The sequence below is a fragment of the Pelobates fuscus genome, chromosome 8 (genome assembly GCF_036172605.1).
Source record: "Pelobates fuscus isolate aPelFus1 chromosome 8, aPelFus1.pri, whole genome shotgun sequence".
In the NCBI taxonomy this organism is placed as follows: Eukaryota; Metazoa; Chordata; class Amphibia; order Anura; family Pelobatidae; genus Pelobates; species Pelobates fuscus.
In genome coordinates, this window is record NC_086324.1 from 153354219 (window position 1) to 153379520 (window position 25302).

Genomic DNA, 25302 nt, shown 5'->3' on the forward strand with positions numbered 1-25302 from the left:
TGTTTGTCTGTGTATGTGTTTGTCTGTTAGTATGTGTGTATGTGTGAGTGTGTGTATGTGTGAGTGTGTGTCTGTGTGTGTATGTGTTTGTATGTGATTGTGTGTGTCTGTGAGTGTGTGTGTCTGTGTATGTATTTGTCTGTGAGTGTGAGTGTGTGTATGTGTCTGTGTATGTGTTTGTCTGTGAGTGTTTGTCTGTGAGTGTGTGTGTGTTTATGCATTTGTGAGTGAGTGTGTGTGTGTCTGTGAATGATTGTATGAATGTGTGTGTCTGTCAGTGTACGAGTGTGTTTTGTCAGTGTGAGTGTGTCTATCAGTGTGTGTTTGTGAGTGTCTGTCAAATCAGTGAGAGTATGTTTGTGATTGAGTGTGTGTCTGTCAATGAATGAGTGTGTGTCAGATCAGTGAGTCTGTGTCTGTCAGTGAAGTCTGTGTGTTTGTCATTGAGTGTGTGTGGCTGTTAGTGTGTATACACCACAGAGTGTAGGGTGGCGGAGCGGAGCGCAGTACTGGAGCTTCTGTTTCCTGTACCCGGCCAGACTGACAGGAAGTGCTCACTGACAGAGCACTTCCTGTCAGTCCAGCCAGGTACAGAAAACTGAAGCTCCTGTAGAGGATCTGCTCCGCAACGCTACAAGACAGGTAGGAGGCACACCAGGAAGGGGAGTGTGACCGCTAAGAGGGTGGGGGGTGCATCAAGGGACAGAGAGGGGAGGGGAGAGAAACACCAAGGGACAGGGAAAAGAGGGGGGAGGGGAGAGGAACACTAAGGGACAGGGAAGAGGGAGGGGCTGGTTAGGAGGCACATAGGTGAAGATGTTAATTTTAGAGGAGGGGTGGCGGAAAAATGCATCTTTGCCTATGTACCCAAAAATCCTTGCACCGGCCCTGAGTAACAGTGAGAAGCATTACAATGTGTCCGTAACAACATCAGCGACTGTACAAAGAGAAAACTGTGTCGCTAAACTATGCACGTCTAACAGCTGCAGCCTTTTCGGGTTGTTAGGCAATACGTATAGTGACCTCTGCTATTTTGGTGATTTTGATCGTCTCCCCACCATGTGTTCCCGTCTGCGTTCTAGCAAACCTTGTTTGGCGATAGTACACCGGTTCTCCACCTATATGTTTGTCGTAGCCGTACACTTAATTTTTATTAAGAGCCCTTTTAATGTCCAGGTCGGGTATATTACTGTTGTGTTTACGGTATGTAATCTACAGTCCTGGTGGGCAGTTATTTCACCGTTGTGGGGCCTACGGGCTGGTGCGGTTAAGCTCTTCGGGCTCTTGTTACTGGCAGTCAGTCCTTGAGCTGGGCTAGTTGGTCATGGAGGATGAGCCCGGGTTTCTGTCTGTGCCACAGTCAGATGGGTAGCTGGTGTGGGAGTCTGTGCGTTTGTTTCGGGTCAGGTCAGGTTTCTGCCCCTGATGCTATGCGGGAGTCCAGGGCTATGTCTCTCCTTCTGGTACACTTTTCCTATTTTGGTGGTGTTGGCGTAGGCAACGTGTTTCCGTCTAGTTTTAACCAACTATTGTGTGCTTCCCGTCCTGTCCAGGGACGGGTCGTGTCCATAATGTAGGCCTGTCTGCGTGATTATGTAATCCTTCTACTGTCTGTGTTGGTCGTCGGGGAAACGGTCCGTGGTCCAGTCATGAGGCAGGGGGGGTGGGTGTTGTTGACATAAGGGGAAGGGGTAGGTGGGGGGGGTTAAGTATGTGTGCTCCGGGCTTCTGTGGGCCCCTGAGGTGTCGCACTCGGGGTCGCTAATCTGTTGGCTAAGTATGCTGCCCATGGATACCAGGTCAATGCACACTGCTCCTGTCTCCCATGGAGTTTCCATTGAATGTATTTCTTCCACCTTTGACACCCATTGCTGGAGGGTGTGTGCTCCCTTCTGTTTCCACATCACAGGGATGAGGGACTTGGCTGCATTAAGCAGTGGTAGCGTTAGGGACTTCTTATATGCCTTCAGGGGTGTGGTGTAGTAGTATCGTTAGGGGTTTTAGGGGAACCCCTGAGCCAGTGATTTCGTGTATCTCCTCTCTGATCTTCTCCCAGTATGGGGCGATTACGGGGCATGCCCACCATATGTGTCTGGAGTGCTCTCGTGCACGCGTTGTAGAATATCGTGTGTTCTGTACTATCGAGTTAATATTTTGTAATTCAGTTCTTGGTACTTCGAACTGATAGAGCATTTATGGCAAAGCAATATTTAATGACAGTGGGGCCTATTCAATAAAATACAAATTGTACCAAATTGCAATCCATATGTCTTAAAGGGACACTGGAGGCACCCAGACTATTTCAGCTCATTGAAGTGGTCTGGGTGCTGTTACCCTTTTGAACTTAGTGCTGCAATGTAAACATTGCTGTTACAGAGAAACTGCAATGTCTACAGCTCTAAGTATGCCTCCAGTGGCTGTCTAACAGACAGCCACTAGAGGGCTTCCGAAATCTAAACTGACTTTTGGTTCGTTATCTGACACTGGACATCCTCAGGCTCTGCATGAGGACCTCCAGCATCAGATTTTTCCCTATAGGAAAGCATTGAATAATAATTAAATAATGCTTTCCTATGGGGAGGTCTAATGCACGCGTGGCATTCGCCACGGCATTAGAACCCGCTTGTCGTGGGATGGAGAAGGGGGCGGAGCTTCGACCTAGCGCTGAGGGACAATGGCTGGTTTGAAGAATTATTCCAAATCAGCGAATTCACCCTAATTGTTAATGAACACGTTCATTTAGATTCGCCACAGGTTGTTACATTTCGCTACAATTCGCTAAGTGAGAAATCAAAGTGAATTTGAGGTGAATTTCAGATTTGAGGACAAAATAGGTCAAATAAATGTACTGTGGAGATTAAGGATAAATAATCAGGCCTCTGGGTTAACAATACTACATTCTGTAAATGAGAAATTTATTTTTTATTTTTTATTAACTAAAATAAATGTTTGCCAGCTTTTGGCAGTTATAGGAACACTTTAGTATTACAAACATGATACTATAGTCTATGGTCCTGATGTGGCTGTTTAGGTGATTGGCCTTGCTGAAAATGGGTTTTTAGTCCCCTTTTCTCCAACACCGCACCGGTCTCGGCGTGGCTGGCTCCACCTCAATGACTGGAGCTGCACCGGCTGGCTCCACCTCACCTCAGTCCTGATAATTTCAGCCAACCCAATGCTTTCCCATAAGAAAGCATTGGGAGGCTATTGTCCATGCGAGGCAAAACGCCACACTGTGTCAGTCAGCGTCTCCTCATAGAGATGCATTGAATCACTGCATCCCTATGGGGAACGTTCAGTGTCTCCTTGTAGAGCGTGGAGAAGATGAATTTCAGTGCTGCAAACTGTGCAGTACTGACCAAGGAAGCACCTCTAGTGGCTGTCTGAGTGACTGAGTGACTGCCACTAGAAGGGTTGCTAGGCACCAATGTAGACACTGTCTTTTCTCTGAAAAGGCAGTGTTAACATTAAAAAAGCCTGCAGGGATGTGCTATAGACACCAAAACCACTACATTTAGCTGTAGTGGTTCTGGTGACTATAGTATCCCTTTTATTCAGTTCATTATAGTGATCACATGTCAGTCTGCACGTGTGTCTAGTGATGGAATTAATCTATAGCTAACTGCAGGGAAAAATTAAATTAATCAAAACAAAAGAATAAAATGCTGAGTCGTTGAAAAAGCCAGAATGACTCCCAATTACAGCAATTATCCTTGCTTACCATGCAAATACCTAAGGACAATTAAAGGCTTTGAAACAATGAGGCAATAGCTAAGCATTTTTGCATCAGTTATGTATCCCTGTATCATGTCACACAGACTGGTTTAATGGTTAATTTAAAATGGAATTACATTAGAGGGCCCTGTATAGGGTGGTCATATGCACATTGCCTCTTCTAGACCCATATCACTTATACATGCTTATATCCAATGTGTAAAAAGTACATAGCAGTCATATCCTGCAGGAAGAAAAACAATTAAAGGACAACTGTACCTCAAAACTATTTTTAACAACACGTCTGCCGAAGCCCAGGATGGGGTGAAATGCATCACTTGTATATTTGGACCCTACCTACTTCGTTAAAATAAGCCTAAAATCAATTTTTGTTGCGACTTTTTGTCGGTCTCTGTGGCATCAGGGGATATCCCTGTCTCAAACCCTGGTGAATTGCTCGTTCTGTGAAATGGTTGGTTTATATGTACCTTCTTAAATATAAACCCAGTGTTTAACCCCCATCATGCACCACAGCCTCATGGCTTCTTAATGTGCATGTAATTTTTCCAATTGTTGCATATTGTAATAAAGTTATTCTACCATTATTTTATCTATTGGAGGGGCCTCCCAATGCTTTCATATGGAAAAGCATTAGATTGGCTGAGATTGTCCATTGTGATGATCTCAGTCAACAAGACAGATCATAGGAGGAGGCAGCCGAGGGGCTGCGATAAAGGTAAATATCATCGCCTTCTAAAAATGTGTTTTTAACACTGTAGTGGCAGGAAAACATATTTGTGCTCCTGACACTATAGTGTGCCTTTAAATTTGAAATTTACTTTAAATTCACTTTGAATGCTGGCTTTAGTGGCTAACCGTGTGTGGTAGCTGAAAGTCCAGCATTTTCTCACTTCAGTAAGCTTCATGCAATGCTTTAAAAGGGGCAATGCATTTAAAATCTAATTGTAGCTCACTTTATCAAAAGGACAGTATTAAATCTGACCGACACATTCCTAATCTGAGATATAAAACATTTACTGGTCTTGTTTTTAACACAGAAGTTGCAGTTGTCTGTGGGTGCATTATCCGAAGATGATATAACGTTGCTCTCCGCAAAGCCTGATGCAACATTGCATCACCCTGATCGGGTTTCATGAAAATTTGAAAGAACTTGCCTTCCTCTGTTTACAAAAAAATAAATAATTAAAAGAAATCTGGCTTTTGTTATGCTAAATAAATTTTGCAATAAATGTTTTATAGATCGTAGTAGGGATGTAATAAACTTGTCAGATTAGCTATGGGCGTTAAATAGGAGAACTCGAAGCCCAACATCTACTACATTTAATTTTATTTTATAGCGATGGTTATGTTGCTACGGGACTCTGAATACAGATCACTTTGGTTTTGTGAAACCATTTTCTAGCTTTTGACCCATTCAATGTGACTGATGTTCAATGGATATTCGACTGCAATGATCAGACTCGAGATTCGGTGTGACTGAACCCGGCCCCGGCTTCTCATTGCATGAAATGGGCATGCAATACAAATAGTTTGCTGTATAATTGGAAAGTAAAATCTTTTCATTAAAATGGTGTAACATTACTTGCTAGGAACCACAGTATCACTTTAAACTCCTGGTTGGCAGAATTCTGAGCATATTGCATTATTTCAGTGTCTTTCAAAGTTCTTCGTACCATTCCTCTGATTTGCTTACATTTTTGACGCAGAACGCTGCTTCGTAAAACTTTTTTTTCTCGGCCAATCGTTGTGAGGGTAACCAGAACGTCAATTGATGCACATTATGTTTTGGAGATTCAGAAATGATGCCACTTCACCTGCCTATATAAACCCACTGATATAATCCCCTTTTGTGGTTCTTGTCTGACCCGATAACGTGTTGATATTATTTGTGTATCTCTGGTATTGACATTTGGCTAGGCCCCGGTTTTGCTGCTCAATGTCACACTGACGTAGGATTGTCCATATTTATGATTTTCTCTGGCTTTTTTAAAGGCCCTCTCATGTTAAGCCAAACTATTCTAAAACTCCATAATATTTCACTGTAGATGATACATCGCGCCTGGATCTTATCATTTTCCTGACACAAGGTTCCAGCCAAGAACTTTCTGTTGTCAAGCTGCTCAAAAACATTTTGACAGAAACTGGAAAATATTACCTGTAGCTGTCTTGCCCCATAACCATTACATAAATATGCATGGACTATAGTGTTTGGAGTGTCTCTCGGATAGGAGAGCTTAATGTAGTGGTTCTGGTGTCTGTAACCTGTCCCTGCATCCCTTTTCATATAAACACTGCCTTTTCACTCAGACTGCCACTAGGGGTGCTTCCTGTGTCAGTGCTGCACAGTGTGGAGATGCTGAACGATCCCCACAGATGCATTGATTAAGGGGGTGCTGAGTGGCGCATGCGCAATAACCTACCAATGGCTTGGCTGAGATCATCAAGTTTGATGATCTCAGCCACCGAGGGGGAGCAAGACGGGCCAGCTGCAGCCAGACTGGTGCAACGTGGGAAAAAAAGTTGAGTAAAATCCCCTTTTCAACTGGAGGCAAGGGGGGGCCATTGAAATAAAGTTATTTTACCACGAGAGTGTCAGGATTATATGTCTGTGTTCCTGACAATATAAGCAATCATTTATTATTCTTTATACTGTCCCTTTAGGTCTACGTTCATATGACCTGAATAAATTAGCTCTAATCGAAAATGTTTGAGTCATGAGAGCAAACACTTCTTAAATTGGGAAAAATAATTCTCCTTAAAAGGACACTGTAGACACTATAACCACTACAGCACACCATCTTATGCTGCTAATCTTTGAAATGTTTAGGAATGGTTAGACACTAATATTGTCGTGTTGGGTTCCAGCGGCCTTTCCAGACTGAGTTGGTCTCATAAAGCAAAGGTTTATACTTTGACATGTTTCATAGGTTTAAACAGTAGTCAAGGGCTAAGAGTGTTTATTGACGATATCGTTTCTTTTTACTTATTGGCTATCCTTAAAACAAATGTGGCACTTGCTAATGAACTCCCGTCCCTTTAATGGTTGTGGCTTTTAATTTTGGACATTATCACAACTTTGCATTAATTCATGAAAATTTTCATATTATGGTACATTTCGCATGAAACTGCACTGTGTCCATATTGAATTTGCCTATCATTACTCACAACCCTGGGATTTAATGGGATAGAAGACGTCACGAAACAAACTCTACATTATACATGATGATGTATTGAAACAGAATGTGGTACACTAACATTACATCAGAACACGTATTACATATAAACAGCATCACAATGAAGGGACAGAGTGATAGAGATCTGAAGAAAGGGAAATGATAAATCAATATGAAATGATAAACAATCAGAGCAAATTGATGTAAAAGTGATGCAAACTAATTGAAATCTGCACACACAAAAAACAACAACAAAACAACACATTACTTAATTAATACAATACAAAGTGGCATACAGAACTGGAACATTATATCACAAACGCAGGGGGGCACCAGCTTGCGCAGAATTGGTGAAGCACTCTTTGCCTGGAATTTATAAAAATGGACCCAAATCCTTTTTCTCATCTCAGTCTTGGCTTGTACTTCCTCACAGCACTGTAAGATTGTGGCTTGTGGACTCTTGCAGTGTGGGAAAGGGTGATGTAACATCATGATGCATTGGGACAATATAAAGGAGAAAATGGTTAGGTTGCAGGGTGCTGAGCAGGCTGGGATCATTTTCATTTAGTATATCATTTAGGATAGTAAATATCCTCTACTCCTGTATACATAGGGTTGGTGGATAAGTGGTCCACTTCACAAAATATGTAACATATGTATACATGTAAATAGATGAGTGAAATTTCTCCTGATGACAAACAGATAGACAGAGACAAAGAGTGCACACACAGTATTCAGGTATAAATAGGGTTACCAGTGCACAGACAATTTGCACCCATTGATGGCTAGCACATGAATTGTAATGCATGGTTGTATGCAGAATTCACATACTGCATGAAAGAAATAAAGTAATTAATCAGTTAGGAATCTTGCAGCATATCATTGCTACACACTGCTGGTCAGCACATAATCCTTATCACCAATAACGTACTCTAGGTCTAGAACTGTTCATGGTGTGGTAATGTGGCGTTCGTTGTAATATTACCGTTCGGTGTATCCTGCTGCTGATTGTGATCAGTGCCAGCAGCAGACAGATCTGTTCGAGTCAGTGGCCTCACGCGAAGGGGTGCGGATAGTTTAGAGAAAAACACAAGCTGCAACTTCAGCAGCCACAAAGCCTTCGGGGGAATGCTTATACCTACAAACTACCACACCCCAAACATTACTTTACTTGTTATCTATAACGCTTTGGTGGGTTACTCACTCTATAAGAAATGAAGCAGTTTGTACAACCTTAGACATCCTGCAGCTATAGGACTATAATCCCCATAATCCTTTGTTTGCACTACCTGACAGAGCATAAGATGAAGTGAAAGCTAAGAAGCAACGGAGGACTCTCTGCAGAATGCCTCTTTCTTAAAAGGGATGTCGTATTTGTTCTTTACCTGGAACCTAAGCAGAGATGTGCTCTTAAAGAAACACACCAAGCACCATAACCACTGCGGTGCCATGGCACCCAAAACCTGTGTAAGTTGGCAAACTATTTTAGTATGGTTTGATTTCTTACTGGGGTCCAAAGGGAGTCGCTCCTTACCTCCTCAGCAGCCAGGAGACCCCACAGCTACGCCCTGCACCTCCAGGCCTCCAGAGAACGATTGGCTCTTACAGAGGCTGTTGTTGAGGGGGCCAGCACCATTCTAAAAAGGTTTGAGTACTACAATGGGGGAGGGGGCACCACTCCTGGCACCATAACCAACAGAGTGTGCTGTAGTGATTATAGAGCTGCCATGTTCCTTTAATTCTTTACTTTCTTACCATAAATCTACTATTATCTGAAGTTGACAGTTCCATTATGTTTTTCTGGACACATTGACCATATTCATATTTATATTTATGGACAGCAAATAAAAAGCTTTGCATTGAACAAAGAAGAATGTATATGATTTAGAAGTATTACCATTTGGGAAACATCTAGATCCTTTGAGATTGGCAAAATAAAATTATGTATGTGGATCTGGCAATCCTTTTCCCGTTCTAGAACTATAGTGCCCATCAACATATTCTCAGTTTCACGTGAGACCTCCCCCAATGCTTTGGAGACTTCCGCATGGGGCATCACGTTACTAGGATGTCCGAAAGTGATAGATACATAGGCGAGATATTCCATTAATGTTTCTACTTTCTACTTCATTTTAGTTCAATACAACATTTATTAATATACCTTAGATTAAATAAAAGTATTAAAAAGGTACCAACACCTTTCCTTATTTAAAAAAAAAAAACAAACAAAACAAAACAAAAACCACACACCCACTTAAAAGGATTGATACAACTGGGTTAAGCAAAAACAAAAATCAACAAATAAAATGAATAAGCTAATCCAAAATATATCATACAAAATATCAACATAACAAGTTTGTACAGAAGGATTCGATTTATAGTTTCAGTGCTTCATGGTTCACCAATAAAAATAATAACCACAGCTTACGTCTGTTTGTAGGAAGGAAGGTTGTGAATGAATTATGGATCTAAGCAAAAAGAACCAATAGGGGCAATCATCTAAAATAGTTTTCCTGTAATAGTGCAGCTCCCAATATCCAGGTCATCACTGGACATAGGGTTACAGATGCATCTAAGTAGAACTTATCTGGAAACCTTAGATATATATTGATATGTATGGCAAACATGATACTGCCTTTAGAACAATGGCAAAACAATATCTATTAATCTTTCACTGATGGTCAACCTTTTGAAGCTGGAGATATCTATTAGTCTTTCACAGATGGTCACCCTTTTGAAGCTGGCGATATCTATTCGTCTTTCACAGATGGTCACACTTTGGAAGTTAGAGGAGCTTACAAACCACCAAGGAAACATATTTTTTTCCAACTGAAGATGACACGGTCACATGTAGATTTTGTTTACATAGTTCTTTGGGAACAAGCCAATCCTTCCAGAGATTCTTCCTTTCCACCAGTTGGGGTCAGAGGATTCCAAGACTTCGATGATATCGCCTTGTCTGAAGGACAGCTCATGCACCTTTCTAGAGTTAAAATCAAATTCTGCCCGAACAAAATGGCTTTTCCTCTGTGAAATAAAGAAATGGAACAAAATAGAAAGACATTTTTAGTTTTATTCGTGGTGGATCAAGGTGAACAATTGTACATATAGCTGAATAAAATGAGCCATTATTGATACAAAGAGGACTTCTCTATAAAGTAGCCCCGATCTATTCTATAATTTCATGTTCTGCCACTGGGCAGAGAGAATACATATGATACACCATACATTAAACAATTTACAGGCAACGTACCACATAGGCTTTTTTATTTACATAATTTACCTCTGAACACAATGTTCAAGATCAGTGACATTTGAAATAGGAGTATTTCAGAATTCAAGATATCAATGTTTAAAAAAATAAATAAATTCTTAGTTTTGCTGTGTATGTGAATAACAAGGACAAGATATCACACACTAGAAGGTTTACAAGGCATGGACATGTCGTATCAAGTTAAGCGATAACAGAGATATCAGCACTTTTTTTTTTTTTTTTAAAGAAAATAAAGAGTTGAATGTTAGGATATTAAGTAGACAGGAGGTATGCACTGAGAGTAACACTATAGAGTAGACAGTAAATAACTGTAGAGAATAACAAATAGCTGAGCTATGATTAATGTAAGATGGCGACCTTATGTACTGATTGATAAACCATAGGGATAACAACACTGAGCGGTACACCTTACATAAAATAGATCACCATACTTATGTGCTAGAACGCCACAGGAACTAAATTTGGGCTTGGGAGGACCCTCCAATTAAGATTATTCAAAGCAAAACAAAGCAAAATTTGTATAACAAAGAAAAATAAAATAAAGTAGTTGTAGCAAGGTGCTGAGACATAACGGCGTCATGTTTTGTTGTGATAAAAAAAAAAGGAAAAAAAACCTCTCAGATGTTATGGGATTGTTATCATTGTAGCAGGGGCTCAGCGCCTATTAGGTAGGCCATACTATTAGTGGGATGAACAGTCAGCCAACTCCCTGGCTTGGGAGAGTTTGTGGGTATTTGCAATGTCTACCACTGAGGGCTGCACGGCGGTAGCAAGGCAAGCGACCCTTCCTGCCCCCAACCTGTACTTGTGTCAACACTTCTGGACCCTGAACCTGAGAGCCCTTAGAGTCAATTAATTAATTAATGACATCCTAATAATGCAGACAGAGGTGGCGTTACACCTCTGGCAGTTGAGGGGTTAAACTCTGTATGTTCAGCATTTAATAGCAAAACATAAAGATTCTACACACCATGACCACTTCAAATCACTGTGTTCTTTTTTCCCAGACCCAGTAACTATTACAATCTGCATTACAGGACTGAAACACATTGTAAAGGGCTACCGTCAGGTTTGTCAGGCAATCAATTTTTACCCACCCTAAGTAATAAATAAGTAAATAAATCATTGTGGATTCTACAAGGCACATCAAGGCTGAGTACATCTTGCACCTTGAATGCCAACACCACTCCTGTAGGATTTACCTGCCTCAGCAGAAGGAACAAGCCAAATTGCTGTTTATTGCATAACTAAATAATCCTCGTGATACATCCTCGTGATACGAGCAAGACAGAAATGATGCTCAGTTGTTTGCCACCCACCAAATTATCCACCACTGGCAAACACTCCCACCCCCATGAATGTGAAGAAAAGAGTCGTCTACTGGGTATAAGCCAGGCAGACTGGTTAGGTTTTTTTTCGGACGTTGGCAAAGATTAACCCCTTCACAATCATGGGATTTGCGTAAAAAAGGGAGCACCGGAATCAGTGGTAGGTTTTTGTTCTGGGCAGTAAGATGTACATCAGCATGCATAGATAGCATCATTTTTAAAATGAAAAAATTATTGTAGATTTTCTTGGTTTGTTATGCCCGTGAGATATCTAAAAAATTATTTATTTTTTATCATTTCATTATTTATTATTTTCGAAAATTTATCACAATAGACAATAAAAGACTTACATTTAAAAATATAAACAAAAGACAATACAACAATAAATACATTTCGACAGTTCTAGCACTCTAAGATACCAAATTTTTTAATTTATCACCCTTAATTATCACCATATTTATAAATTAGACGACATACCAAATTTAGTATCTTCACTTCGACTTGAAAGAACCTTAAATAGCTATTCACTGTCTATGACAAACCATGTAAACATAAAAACAAACAAACATAAAGTCATATCTCAAAAATGATAATATAATATTTACCCATGCCACTTTAAACAAAGTTCTTGAATACGTAACATTTTGTCGATGTTGTTACAAGCCTCTAAATGTGACACATTTTACCGCTCTAATTCTTCCACACACCACGTGTTATTGCTCCTTCAGAGGTTTTGCATTATGCAACTTGGATAAACGTATACATTTCTGTTCTACACACTCTGTGATGGGTTTCCCTATCAACCTCTCTCCTGAGAGATGGGCAGAGAATGTTGGCACCTGTGCAAAAATAGCTTTTCTAGAGAGATTGCTCAGTTTATGATATCGTTACATCTTAGCTATATTTCCTCAGCTTTGCAATTTAAATTCTGGAGCAAATTAAAGGGAAAGTCTAGATACCACTAGAGAGTCCCTTTAATTTGCTAGAATTCAGACCTTAACGAATTTAAACGTACAGTGCTCTTCACTAAGTTCCATATCCTGCTTTATTTGTCTTACATCTCCAGGCTGGTTTCATGTCGGTGTGTCAACAAACCCTGCAGAATCCACATGCACCAACCTCAGTTTTCATTCCGAATTTATAATGAAATCTTGAGCACACACACACACCTGCAGGCTGGGAGGGATCAGCATTTTTCTATTACTATATAAACTAATTAGATTATTTGTTAAAAGAACGTAAAAATTGTTAAGGCTTCCAAAGAGAGAGTGAATGTGTATAACTACTTTGTACACCTATAGCAAAATATCTACATTAGGTATTAGGAGAAAAATAAAAGAAAATACATTTACACTCAAAACAGCAGCACTTAAGCTATTTTTCATTATTTTCAAACTAATTGTGGCCTCGGCAATTAGTTTAAAAATACAAAATGAGAAACTAATCATGTGACGGTGTTAGTGGTCATTATCACGCATCCTGTGCTGAGACATGTTACTTAAAACTGACGGTCTCAGCTAGCAATGTTTATTCTCAAACGACTTAATATCTATCGGGATAGGATGCGCTAAAGGAGCAGAAGATACCCCGAACCACCACCCATCATAAATGCTTCCTTTACACACGTGCTACGGACATATGCGTGAAATTAAACCACCTATCCCTCTCCTTATGCTGACTCAATAGTTACATAAAAAAACAAAACTAAGTATATGTCCCAACCATAAACCACACCACTAATATTTTTTAGAAAGGGAAAGCTGCCTAGCCATTAAAAATGTACAAAATAAATAAACAAGTACATGAAATCCATACTTCATCCTGCAATGTTAAATGAGGCCATTGAACGCTTCTTATACCCAGTGAAGCAGGCAATTAAATAAAAGTGATCATTAGAAAGCCGTAATTCACCTGAAGAAAATACCTCGAAAGAAGCCCAAAGAAACTATTAACATAAAAACAAAAAGAGAAGTTTGCCGAGTTACTAGAATATTTGAGCTGCTGTGTATTCAGGTCGGATGCCAACAGCACTGGGACTGGAGGTAAAACTGTTAGTAAATAGGTAACTATATCTGTTTTATGGGTAAAGAAATGAAAGAAATGAGATTTGGAAGCACGTTCGTCATTCTGTGCAATTTCTGTAAGTCTGAACTCTAGACAGTGGTTGGAATGAACAATTGCAGGAAGTCTGGCTAGATCTCTTTATTCAGCATATAATTCACAGACAAAGTCTGCCCGACGTACAAACATTACGCACTATACCTAACAAGTCTAAGCTGTCACTCACTTCAAAAAGTAAAACCAGCAGAAAGCAGAGGGACGTGGTGCAGGCACGTCAGGCGGTGCGGGCTAAGCTTCTAGAGGCTCCAGGTTTTAAACATCACAATAGAACTCGGTGATTAAGTTGCCATTTGTTTGACATTTTCTGGAACTTCCTGACCTAGAACATAGTGAACCAGTTTCAACACACAACACAATGGTGGAAAGGCTGATCCCGTGTCTCGTGTGCTGTATATCCCGTCAGCTAAAACATTATATGATTTAAAATACACATTATCTCAGCCTTCATCCTTGTTCCTCTTTCCCCTGGTAGTGATAGGGGCTTGTCCCTGTCTGTTAAAGGGATACTATAGTGCCACGAATACAAACCTGTATTCTTGGCATTATCGCTCCTGCTGCCTCCACCCTCCCTTGCACCCGGTAAATAAAGGGTTAAAAACGTTAGTTTACTTACCTTATCCCAGGGCCGATGTCCCTCAGCGCTGGGTCGACGCTCCTCCCCTCCGACATGCCGCAGCAAGCGGACGCTAATGCGCATGCGCGGCAAGTGCCGTGCGCACGTTAGACCTCCCTATAGGTAAGCATTGAATCAATGCTTTCCTATGGGGAAAGAACTGACGCTGGGTGTCCTCATGCAGAGCGTGAAGACGTCCAGCTTGAGATACAGGTCAAAGGTCCGTTACGATGCAGGAAGTGCCTCCAGTGGCTGACTGGAGGCAGACTTAGAGCTGCAACGTAAACATTGCAGTTTCTCTGTTTTACATTGCAGCTAAGTGCAAAAGGGATATTGCACCCAGACCATTTCAATGAGCTGAAGTGGTCTGGGTGCCTACAGTGTCCCTTTAAGTGGATGGAGCCTGAGAGTCCCTTTACTGTGTGAGTTAGTGTGGACATAGAAAGACTAACTTTGACCGTGCTTCCACCGAGACTTACTCAGAGAGCACAAGGCCAGGTTTGGGATCTTCCCAACAGTTCAGGCTCTTATACCTGGACATTGGTTCCATGCATTGTTTGGCTAGTAGTAAGGGCTGTAAACAGACTGGACCTCTCACTACTGCACCACCTGTGATCTAGCAGAGTGATGCGGTACTCCTCTCTCACTGGGTAGTGGGTACCATTTGCACCCACACAGGTCACGTCCCTAAGGCTTGTATTGCTCAGACAAATCAGTGTCCGTGATTTTCACACAAATCCACCTGTACGACGGTAAACGTCCCCTGTGCATGTTTGAAGAGTCTGCACTGTTGAAGTACAACTTATAAAAAGGGCACTAATGTTAAGGCTCTCTCTGACCTTTACCCACCGCGTACACTTGCTCTAGGTATTTCTTTTATAGTGACATCCAAGACGTAGTATATTTATGGTGTCAAACTGATGTAGGAGGAAGATTTGAGAAAGACGTGCAGCTGGGAATTTACTTAACACCCCCCTCAACTGTCTGAAGTATTAATAATGTTTAATGTAAGAAAGTGTTGTCTACCAATAATTTGCCATTAAAACACCAGATTTCTGGGATGATAATAACAATTTCATATGAGGATTACAACCGTTACACAGGGCACAGAGCACAAAGATCAATACAGCTCCACCAGAATGCCACCTTAATACGTGCATTGGCGTCTTCCATTCTGGACACTTGGGTCACTACTGATCACCTACAAATAGTCCAAAATAGAGCAGCCGATCTTCTAGCATAGTAGCCGTCTAGCCCCATTTATCGTGTCTATCATGCCACATTCCATTTCTCACTAACGGCTTACTCATGAAATGGAAAATATATTTTTATATATAGATTTGTTCACCCTCAAAGCATTAACCAATCAAAGTCCATACTACTTAAAAGAACTTCACCCCACGTGCCTGACATCCCATCTTGCTGTTTTTGTAATTCCTTCAACACACACAAAGTTAGGGTCTTGTATACTATGTTATGCTGATCCTAAATGTTAGTTAAATATCTCTGACCCGTTCAGTTGGAAAGATCATATCCTGGAAGGTTAAATAACTTATTCTACCAACATCTAGTTTGTATCCATCAATCATTTGATGGAACTTAAAGGAACACTATACAGCGTTAGTAATACAAATGTGTATTCCTAATGCTATAGTGCCCTAGTCACAGTTTGGGTGACCTGCCTCTGCTGCCAGGGGTAAAAAAGGTGAGTTTTCCTTAACCTTTTCTCCCTTGCAGCTCTGGTCCGCGGTGTCCCGCTCTGCGTTTCCACTCATCTAAGAGGTTTGCTAGTTATTTAAGTATGCATAGGGATTTGGGATAGTGCGCATACTGCGCGTGTATTGATTTATTGATTTATTATTATTCTATGCATTGGGAGTGCCTACTAGGAGTAGTGGGAGTTTGAGCACCGGGCTTAATTGTGTATGTTTGTTTTTGTATTACAATGCCGTGTCACAGTGCTTACGCCCACCCCATGTGTGTCCTGTTAAGGGTTCTAAAGAGTTAATTTCATAGGAGATTTTTGCCTTTTGGGTGAAAGCAGCAAGGTGAATTGTTATCAGAGGACTTACCCAAGAGGTTTCACCTTGACTTGGCAGGTGAGCTTACACTTAAATGGCCACATCCAGTTATTTAAATGTGCTTAGGGATTTATGACAGCACAGAGGTAACTTTTTGTTGTTGTTTTTATGTAGTATATAAAGACAGCATTTATTCTTACACTCTCACCTATAAAATATAAACTGGTTTTCTTCCTAAACTTTGTCCAGTTCCCATCATTAATACCCCTCAATCATAGTGCCGCTGTCAAAATTTAAAGCCCAGATTAAGGATACAATTTCTTATTATTTTATTCAATGTCATATAGACACTATGCATCATCCCACAGAGGGTTAATATGTTGTTATCATGCTTGACTAATCCCACCTGCAGTTATAAAATATTATGTTCCACTAATGCAGCCCCTAGTGGGTGGAAAATGGACGAGAAAATAGAAGTGAAACCAAGACTCTGTTTGTGTCACCCCTCTTCTCTCTCCCACTTGCTCCGGTACCTACAACACCAGGCACAGCGCGCTTACTCACAGTAATGGTCCTGTAATGGTTAAAGGTCACTTTATTAAAGACAAAAGGGTAGCAGTTTTTAGTTCCAACGTTTTTGTATTTATACAGCCCTGATAGTAGTGATCAGCAATTTAAAGTTGATACTATAGTTCAGGAGATCTAAAGTGTAGCCAATGCCAAATAGAGATATTCTAAAAGCAACTATATTAAAGGAACATTATAGTGTCAGGAATACAAAGATGTATTCCTGGGGGCGGGACCCAACTGTCATGGAGGTTAGATTGATGTTTAGACAAGCTCCTACACAAGCCTACTATAAAAAGCATATTAAAGTCTACTAACGCTCAGTCTGGGCCTGAACAAGCAATGTCCATGCTACCTGACTTACCTGCTATGCGAGGTGGAGGTCTGCAACTCAACAAGCATGCACTGGCTCCACCATGGCAAATGCGGACTAGTGCTCGCCAGCCAGGGGAAGCGGCTGATCCCCTCGACCGGGGGTGCCCAGAGGCCATTACTCCTGTGCAAACGCCCTGTTAACCCCCCTTGGACCGGCATGGGTGATCCCAATTCTGCATGGGGAGGCTGCCCAATTCAGGCTGGTAAACTCTTCATGGCAAACAGACCATGCCACAGCATACCTAAAATGGCGGAGACCGCATTGTGCACTACTCCTAGTCAAAGTCCAAGTTATATACTTTCCAAGCTGGACAGGCTCTTCTCCAACTTTTAAGTGCAGCTGGAACTCAGGCTGCATTGACCTAACCTACCATAGCCCAACACCTACTCACCTCAGGAGTCCACGGTTTTACACGTGGAGAGGGCCTACCCGTGGTAGAGGAGCATGAGGCGCATATCATCCAAGAACAGGGGGTGCAAAGGCACACTCCGAGGCGGACCATAACTGAATCCTGAAGGCTGCCAACAGCACCACCCAATCTGGGTGACAGAACTGATATAATGGCCTCCTACTAGAGTCCACGACCAGCTGCATATGCTCTTGGCTCGGATCTTCGCACTGCCTTTGAAGGGCATAGGCTGAGTGGGCTCGGGGGCTGAACTAGAAAAACAAGCCCATACTTCAGCTCATTAACATCTCTGCACGACAGCTGATAGAATGCTACTTGTTTTTCTTTTTGACATTTTGCTTAAAGCCTGTTATTACCTGAGTGAGGGGGTTTTGTGACACCTGCCATCTTCTCTCTCCGAGTGGGCCACCTAGGGGAATTTCTCTGTTGTGCCCAATATTGTTTTTCTTTTCACATACAAAAATGTGCTCCCAATGCAAATGTTCTGCTCTACCTTCTTCAGCTATGGTTATAATCTTGATGCATTGAGTTATTCCTGTGTTTTTATTCATCCCTTATTTTAAAAGCTACCTGCAGGTCCTCTATCAATCTCACCTTTCCAGCAGCTCACCTATTCCTACTACCTGGGCCTTCTGAGGGGTCTTACTCGTAATGAATCTACCTGTTAACCTCTACAGTTATTTTCTGCCCCCTTCCCTTCAGGTACCACGTACCTAGAATTTGCTCACCTTCTACTACACTTATTACTCCACTCTGCACTATGCTACTCTTGTCTTTCCTCTTTTTTATATAAAAAAAATGTGCTGTTGAATATGTACACTTACCATCTTTGACAAGCTAATCCTGTGCTATCTAATTAGTGTATATTGTAAACATTTTGCTATTAAGAAAAATAAAGAACTGTATAAAAAAAAATATATATATATATTCCTGACACTGGTGCGGCTGTGCAGTGAAAATGTGTTTTTACTTGCCTTTTCTGGCTGGCTCTGTCTCCGTTTTGAGATCATTAATGTTGATGATCTCAGCCAATCCAATGCATTCCCATAAGCATTGTGAGGCTATTGCGCATGCACAGCGCCAATCAGCATCTCCCCATAGAGATGCCTTAAATCACACTGCGCAGTACTGGACTAGGAATCACCTCTACAGGCCGCTGAGTGACTGCCACTAGAGGTGGTACTAAGCAGCAATGACAACACTGTCTTTTCTCCGAAAAATCTGTGTTTATAGTGCTGAGCCTGCAGGGACAGACTAGAGATACCAGAACAGCTACATTAAGTTGTAGTGGTTCTGGTGACCCTTTAAGTACAGATATAATATATATTCCTTCCCTTGTAGAGGTTGTTAGCTAAAAATGCAACATGCCAGTCCTTCCATTAACATCGATATTTCCGACACATTGATCATATCCTCTAAAGGTGAGCAGAGCTCTGAGAGAGGTACAACACCAAAAATCAACTTTCAATTAAATGGCTTTTATACTTTTCTGACATGAACCAATTACAAACATGACACTTGGTGGATGACCCATTCTTCAAATGTTATGTCATTTGTACTAAGAAAATACAGTGGGGTCTCAGTGGCACAAGGAAATGCAGACCTTCTACAATAACCAATTTATTTTGATCCTTATGAATACAATGTTCTAATCATTTTGACCCACTAGAATAGCATGGAGTTTTAGTTCCAGAACGAGGAATTAAGAACCACTGAATTAATCAGTTTAAAATTCTAAAGCGTGTTTCTTTTTTTTTAATATCTCTGAGTTCTGCATCAGTTCCAACCAATTATCAATGCTGTCCAATCCTTGACTGGCTCCCAATTACTGCTGCCCAAAGTTGGACGCCTTTAGAAATGTTAAATTACATATTATCTGAACATCAGCAGAGGGGAAGAGCTATGGGTGCCAGGAAGGTCCAAGGTCACACTGAAGAAGATTGATGGACAGAATAGTGGGTAATAGCACCGAAGGACTCACAGAAACCAAACAACTACAACAAGATGTAGTGGTTATGGTGCTTAAAGGACCACTATAGTGCCAGGAAAACAAACTCGTGCCCCCACCCTCGTGGCCCCTCTCCCACCGGGCTGAAGTTGGAGGAAGGGGTTAAACACTTACCTTTCTCCAGCCCAGGGCTCCCTCGGCGCTTGGGCTTCTCCTCCTTTGGACGTCATCGGGTGAACGCACATGCGCGGCAAGAGCCGCGAGCACATTCAGTCAGTCCATAGGAAAGCATTCTCAATGCTTTCCTATGAACGGCAGCGTCTTCTCACTGAGAAAATCACAGTGAGAAGCGCGGAAGCGCCTCTGGCGGCTGTCAATGAGACAGCCACTACAGGCTAGATTAACCCATATGTAAACATAGCAGTTTCTCTGAAACTGCTATGCTTACAGCAGGCAGGGTTAACACTAGATGGACCTGGCACCCAGACCACTTAATTGAGCTGAAGTGGTCTGGGTGCCTATAGTGGTCCTTTAAAGTGCCCTTTTGACAAACAAGAGAAAAAAAATACATACAAGGCAGAATGTGGAAATATTTTATTACCACAGCAAAATATATATTTTTTAAATGTTAATAAAAATCTTTACTTATTTGTTAATGTAAAGTTGTTTTCACTATAGCTGTCATCAGTACACATTCATGTTTTTTACCCAATTAACTGAAAATCTAAGAATCTTGCTACAAATAATATACAGACTGATGACTTGGGAACTATGCACTATTGTATTGAGTGTTTACAGGAAAACCTGCACATCACAGACAGGTCGAATCCACCTACAGCTAAAGACTGAGGCGGATGACTGACTGACACAGCAGCTCCAGAGCAATAACAAACAAATCATCACTCACAATGCAGCTTTCACACAGACAGAGTAATGAATGCAAACAAAGAAGGCAAACATCATCTTACACATGACAAAAACAGCCCCATATGCTTTTTAAAGACCATCACAACACCACAATCTTTAACACTAAGTACAAACACAGAGGGACAAGCTACGGTGCATGTTATTAACCCTTTCTGTGCACTGTATAGATAATCCATTTAAATATACCGGTATGTATTTTATATTAAAAAAAAATCCCAACTACACGGCTCTCATGCTGATTTTTAAGGCTCCAAATGATCTCTAGGGAGGTGTTTTTATACAGAATAGGTTATTCTGGGTTATTCACGAAAGTCTGAATGGCTCCAAACTGTATGGGGTATAACCACTCAGTTGCATACGGGGCTATTTGGACTACGAAATCCAGAATTTTTTTTATGGGATCCATCAATATCTGGGTTTTGTAATTCATGTCCCAAACAGGCCTGAATTTAGACTGGATTTTAACCAAATTTAACACCGCAGGATGGCTGAATTCCATGCCCAAACACAGCAAATCCAGAATTGGAAAATTCAACTCTGAACCTGGATTAATAAAAAAAAAAAAGTCTAAATGATTTACCTGCTGGCAGAGCTAACAGCCATTGGGCAAATCATGAAAAACTTGCTAGCCAGCCACCACATTAAAAAAAGTAAAAAAATAAATAAGTAGTGATGTCCCGAACAGTTCGCCAGGAACCGTTCGCCAGCGAACATAGCGTGTTCGCGGTCCCAAACACGCGCGATGTTCGGTCCGCCCCCTATTCGTCATGGAGGTGGGAGGGTCTGGGAGGGAGGGTCTGCTGCTGATTGGCTGGAATGTGTCTGCTGACTGTGAGGTACAGGGTCAAAGTTTACTCAATGACGAATAGGGGGCGGACCTACCATCGCGCGTGTTCGCAACCGCGAACACGCTATGTTCGCCGGTGAGCGGTTCCCGGCAAACTGTTCGGGACATCACTACAAATAAGATTAAATAAATACAAATCTTATGGCGGTCAATAAGATCCCCCTATTTCTAAAATGGAGGTATTGTACATCCACATTCCCCCGACAGGTTGGGGCATATCTTAAAACTGATGACTGGGCAGCCGTTGCTGTCCAGTTGCTATAAAAGGCCCCATACCATGGTCTTCGAGTGTGGGATACTTTAAATTTTAAGAGGGTGGACCTATTATCTGTACGTATATTGTTGCAGAAAGATAAGTCCTGCGCTCTCTCCCATCACTGGGCGGCAGCAATGACTACAGTACACATCAGCCCCAATATATAGTAAAAACCAAAGAAAAACAAGTTACCTGCGCTCTCTCCTTAATCCCTATGTATTTTTAAACAAATTGAGGTTTTTTAGTGACCTCCAATGGCCATGAGAGGATAAGCCCACCTGCCAAGTGGGCTTATCCTCTCATGGCCATTGGAGGTAACTAAAAAACCTCCATTCGTTTAAAAATACATAGGGATTAAGGAGAGAGCGCAGGTAACTTGTTTTTCTTTGGTTTGTACGTATATTGTGACTATAGGTGATTGTAAGTCTGCGTATGTGATTGTGTGCCCCTCTTTGTATGTGAGTGCATGTATGATTGCATGCCTATGTATGTAAGCATGCATGTCTGTCACTGTCTTTATCTGTGTGGAGCAAAAAAGGGTAAGAGGGCTAAGAAGAGCTAATGGTGTTAAGAAGGTGAAACGGGATTAAGAAATACACAAGGATGAAAGGGGGGGCGGTAGGAAAAAAAAAACACAAGGTGGCGCAAGGAGACACACAAAAGGAAGAGTGGGTGTCAACATACATTTTCAACTATTCCACACCCTCTGAAAAGCTGCGATTTTTATTTCCCCGCTTTCCCTTATCCTATGTTGTTCCCTCTCTACGCCATGCTAGGATTTTAATTTCTCTCAATTTCCCAGTAATTCTATGTTGTTACATTCTGATCACCTGTGATTTTCTAGTCTGTCCTTGATCTTAAATTAATTTGCATGTTGCGCCCTGGCTGTGCCAGGACAGCCACACATACAATACGAATAAAGAATAAAAATGATTGTGAACTAGGAAATAATAATTGTGCTACCGTGTTGTGCAGAAATCTGACATGTGGCATCTCCACTTTACATATGCCTGCTATGTTGTTTTGTTGTACATCTCTGTACAATGTGTTGGCTTTGTGACAGTAATCACGCAATAGATTTAACTTACACTAGCCTCCAAGCAAATATCGGTTTACTAATTCTCCCAATCCCAAAGTTTTAATTGTCAGCTTTCAATGAATCAGCAGTGAAATGTGATTCGTTTTAGACAGATACATTGTTCTTTGACAACATTCCCACCCAGGACAGTCCTCACACCCCAGACAGTCTCACACCCCAGACAGTGCCGTATCTCGCACATTTCCTGGACTTAGGAAAATCACTTTAGCATTTTAGGCCTGTTGCGTTTTGTGATGTGAATACTAACCACGTTGCACATCGATCTGGAATTTAGCATTTCTTTTCCATATAGGGGGGAAGAATAATCAAGAAGATAGCGTCTCCAATGGGCGACGATGTTATCTATTTATAATATATATATCTAGAGTTATTGGGAAGTAGTTTATGCTATTCTGGGGGACGGTGCTAAATATTAAAAGACATACTGTTGATATCTACGGTGACAGCTAAAATGAACACATGGACCAGATATAGATGGACTCAGATGAGTGTGTAAAAAAGTACTTCTTAATTTTACTAAAGGACAATTATAAACAATTATAACTAACTATAAACATTGCATTATAGTTAGGCTTCATAACAAATTTAATCATATCTAAGTTTTCCCAAAGTACATAATTTTGATGACAGAGGACAAATAAAATACAGTCATCTGTATTTAAAAAAAATAAAAATATAAAAAATATATATATATATATATATGTTTTTTAAATTATTTTTTATTGATTTAATTATATATTTTTTTAATTGATAAAAAACAGAATATTGGGCAGCGGGGCCTGACCGCCATGCCGACAAGTCGCACATGGAGAGAGCTCCTGCCGAAAACCCGCTAAAAACGCAAAACTAACGACTTTCCACTCGAGAAAACGAGCTGGGACTCGGCTGAAATACTTCTCCACGCACGAGAGACAGCTTCTCAAGGCTCCTGGCTAATATACCGGAGGTCACACCCTGAAGCCTCTTTGGGCCTACTCGCGGACGCAGCCGAGAGGATACGGCCGGTCTCCCGGCTGCCTATACTGCTGTGGCACCTAGAGGTAAACGGGACCCCTGTTTCCCCCCCCTGCCGTGAGGGACATCACGGCACCCACACAAGCGAGACCATCCCGCTGGGAGGCACCGAACAGCGGGGACGAAGCTAAGATGGCCGCCCATCATAGGCCCAAGAAGCGGAGCACATACGCCCAACATGCCGCGAACCCTCTACTGGAACTCGATCGGCTCTGCGCGAGCCTCTGGGCAATGTTATGCGACCGCGGAATGGCCCACAGACTGGCAGTCAAGCTAGTGGCCACATGGATCCGTCCTAAAACCCGTCGCCTCCACTACAGGCACCCCCCGCAAGCACCCAGAAAGGCCGAAACGACACGCAAATGCCAGCGACCTCACAGGCGGGAAAAGTCACCTGGCTACCTGGGCAAACGCACGGATCCACACATACATGGGAGCTATGCCGCAAAACCTGGTCCCCACACAAGCCACTCACCTGATCCGGGAACCGGGAACTTATATCATCCCCTTCACGCCACTGCTGCCAAGCGAGGAGCCGCAAAGCTGCACACTCTACGGAATGCAGAGGTAGTTGATTCCCGGCCCAGAGGAGCCCCAGAGACAAACGACGCAGGCAGGACACGAGTCACTGCAATGGGCATAGGCTAAAAAGACTACCCCTGTGACCTATGAACGAGCATGCCTCCATAGGGTCAGTCTACAGCCTTCTATCTATCCTGTCAGCCCCCAACCTGATGGACAGTAAGGGACTTACACTTACCTTCTTGTTTTCATTAAACTGACTCATTAACAAGCATAATAGGTCAACCATACCTGGTTTTAAGCATAATCGATACTAATTCGTTGCCGAGCATGTTTAGTAATATGTCAGCATTAAGTGATCCACTTGTCAATTTTTGTAACGCAAACTAAGTTTAATGTTAGGCACACAGCCTGCTTAATTAATGCCTCAACGTGCTATCCAATATGTGCCTCACTTGTATATACCTTGTAAGGATATGCAGATTGCAGATTGTACACTTAGGCAGCCAGACGGTTCTATTAACTAAAACATTATCATATGCTCAGTAATCCTAGTTACATGGTCCAAGCTTGTTTTATTCCTTTTACTTTAACCTGATATAACATTTAATATAATCTTAAACGTAACTAAACTTAACAATTCATAGGCTTGTATAGCTTAGTGAATCTATATATATCTACTATTGTCATAACGATGGATATTTGCATGTTTGCTTTAAAAAAAAAAAAAAAAAAGTGCTGTTTAATCTGCCACAATTTAATTTGTAAAAATGTTATGTAAAGCCTGCAGCTGCTATTGTGGCTCTGCTCGCCTATTGTTATTTCATGCACAATGAAAATAAAGAATTAAAAAAAACAAAAAAAAAAAACAGAATATTTCTAGTTATTACTGACTTTCTGTGACAGTAGTTGGCCTTCACTGAATTCAGATAACCATTGCCTTTTTTCTATAATGAGATATTCCTAATCAGCTTAATTGTACAAATCTATGATTGGCTGCTGAGGTCACATGCTTTTGGTAGACATTTATCAGCAGTTGTCACTGTCAGCTTAAGAATTTTGATGCAATTTC

General features: G+C 41.4%; 1 protein-coding gene across 3 annotated transcripts in view; it reads right to left on the reverse strand.

Annotated features, from left to right (window-relative positions):
* Positions 1-9752: 9752 nt before the first annotated feature.
* Positions 9753-25302, reverse strand: part of GRAP (GRB2 related adaptor protein) — an 89192-nt gene continuing 73642 nt past the window's right edge. For all 3 annotated transcript variants that reach the window (XM_063430453.1, XM_063430452.1, XM_063430451.1), the window contains one exon: positions 9753-9935. In XM_063430453.1, coding sequence (XP_063286523.1) covers positions 9753-9935 — 183 coding nt within the window. The remainder of the gene's footprint in view (positions 9936-25302) is intronic.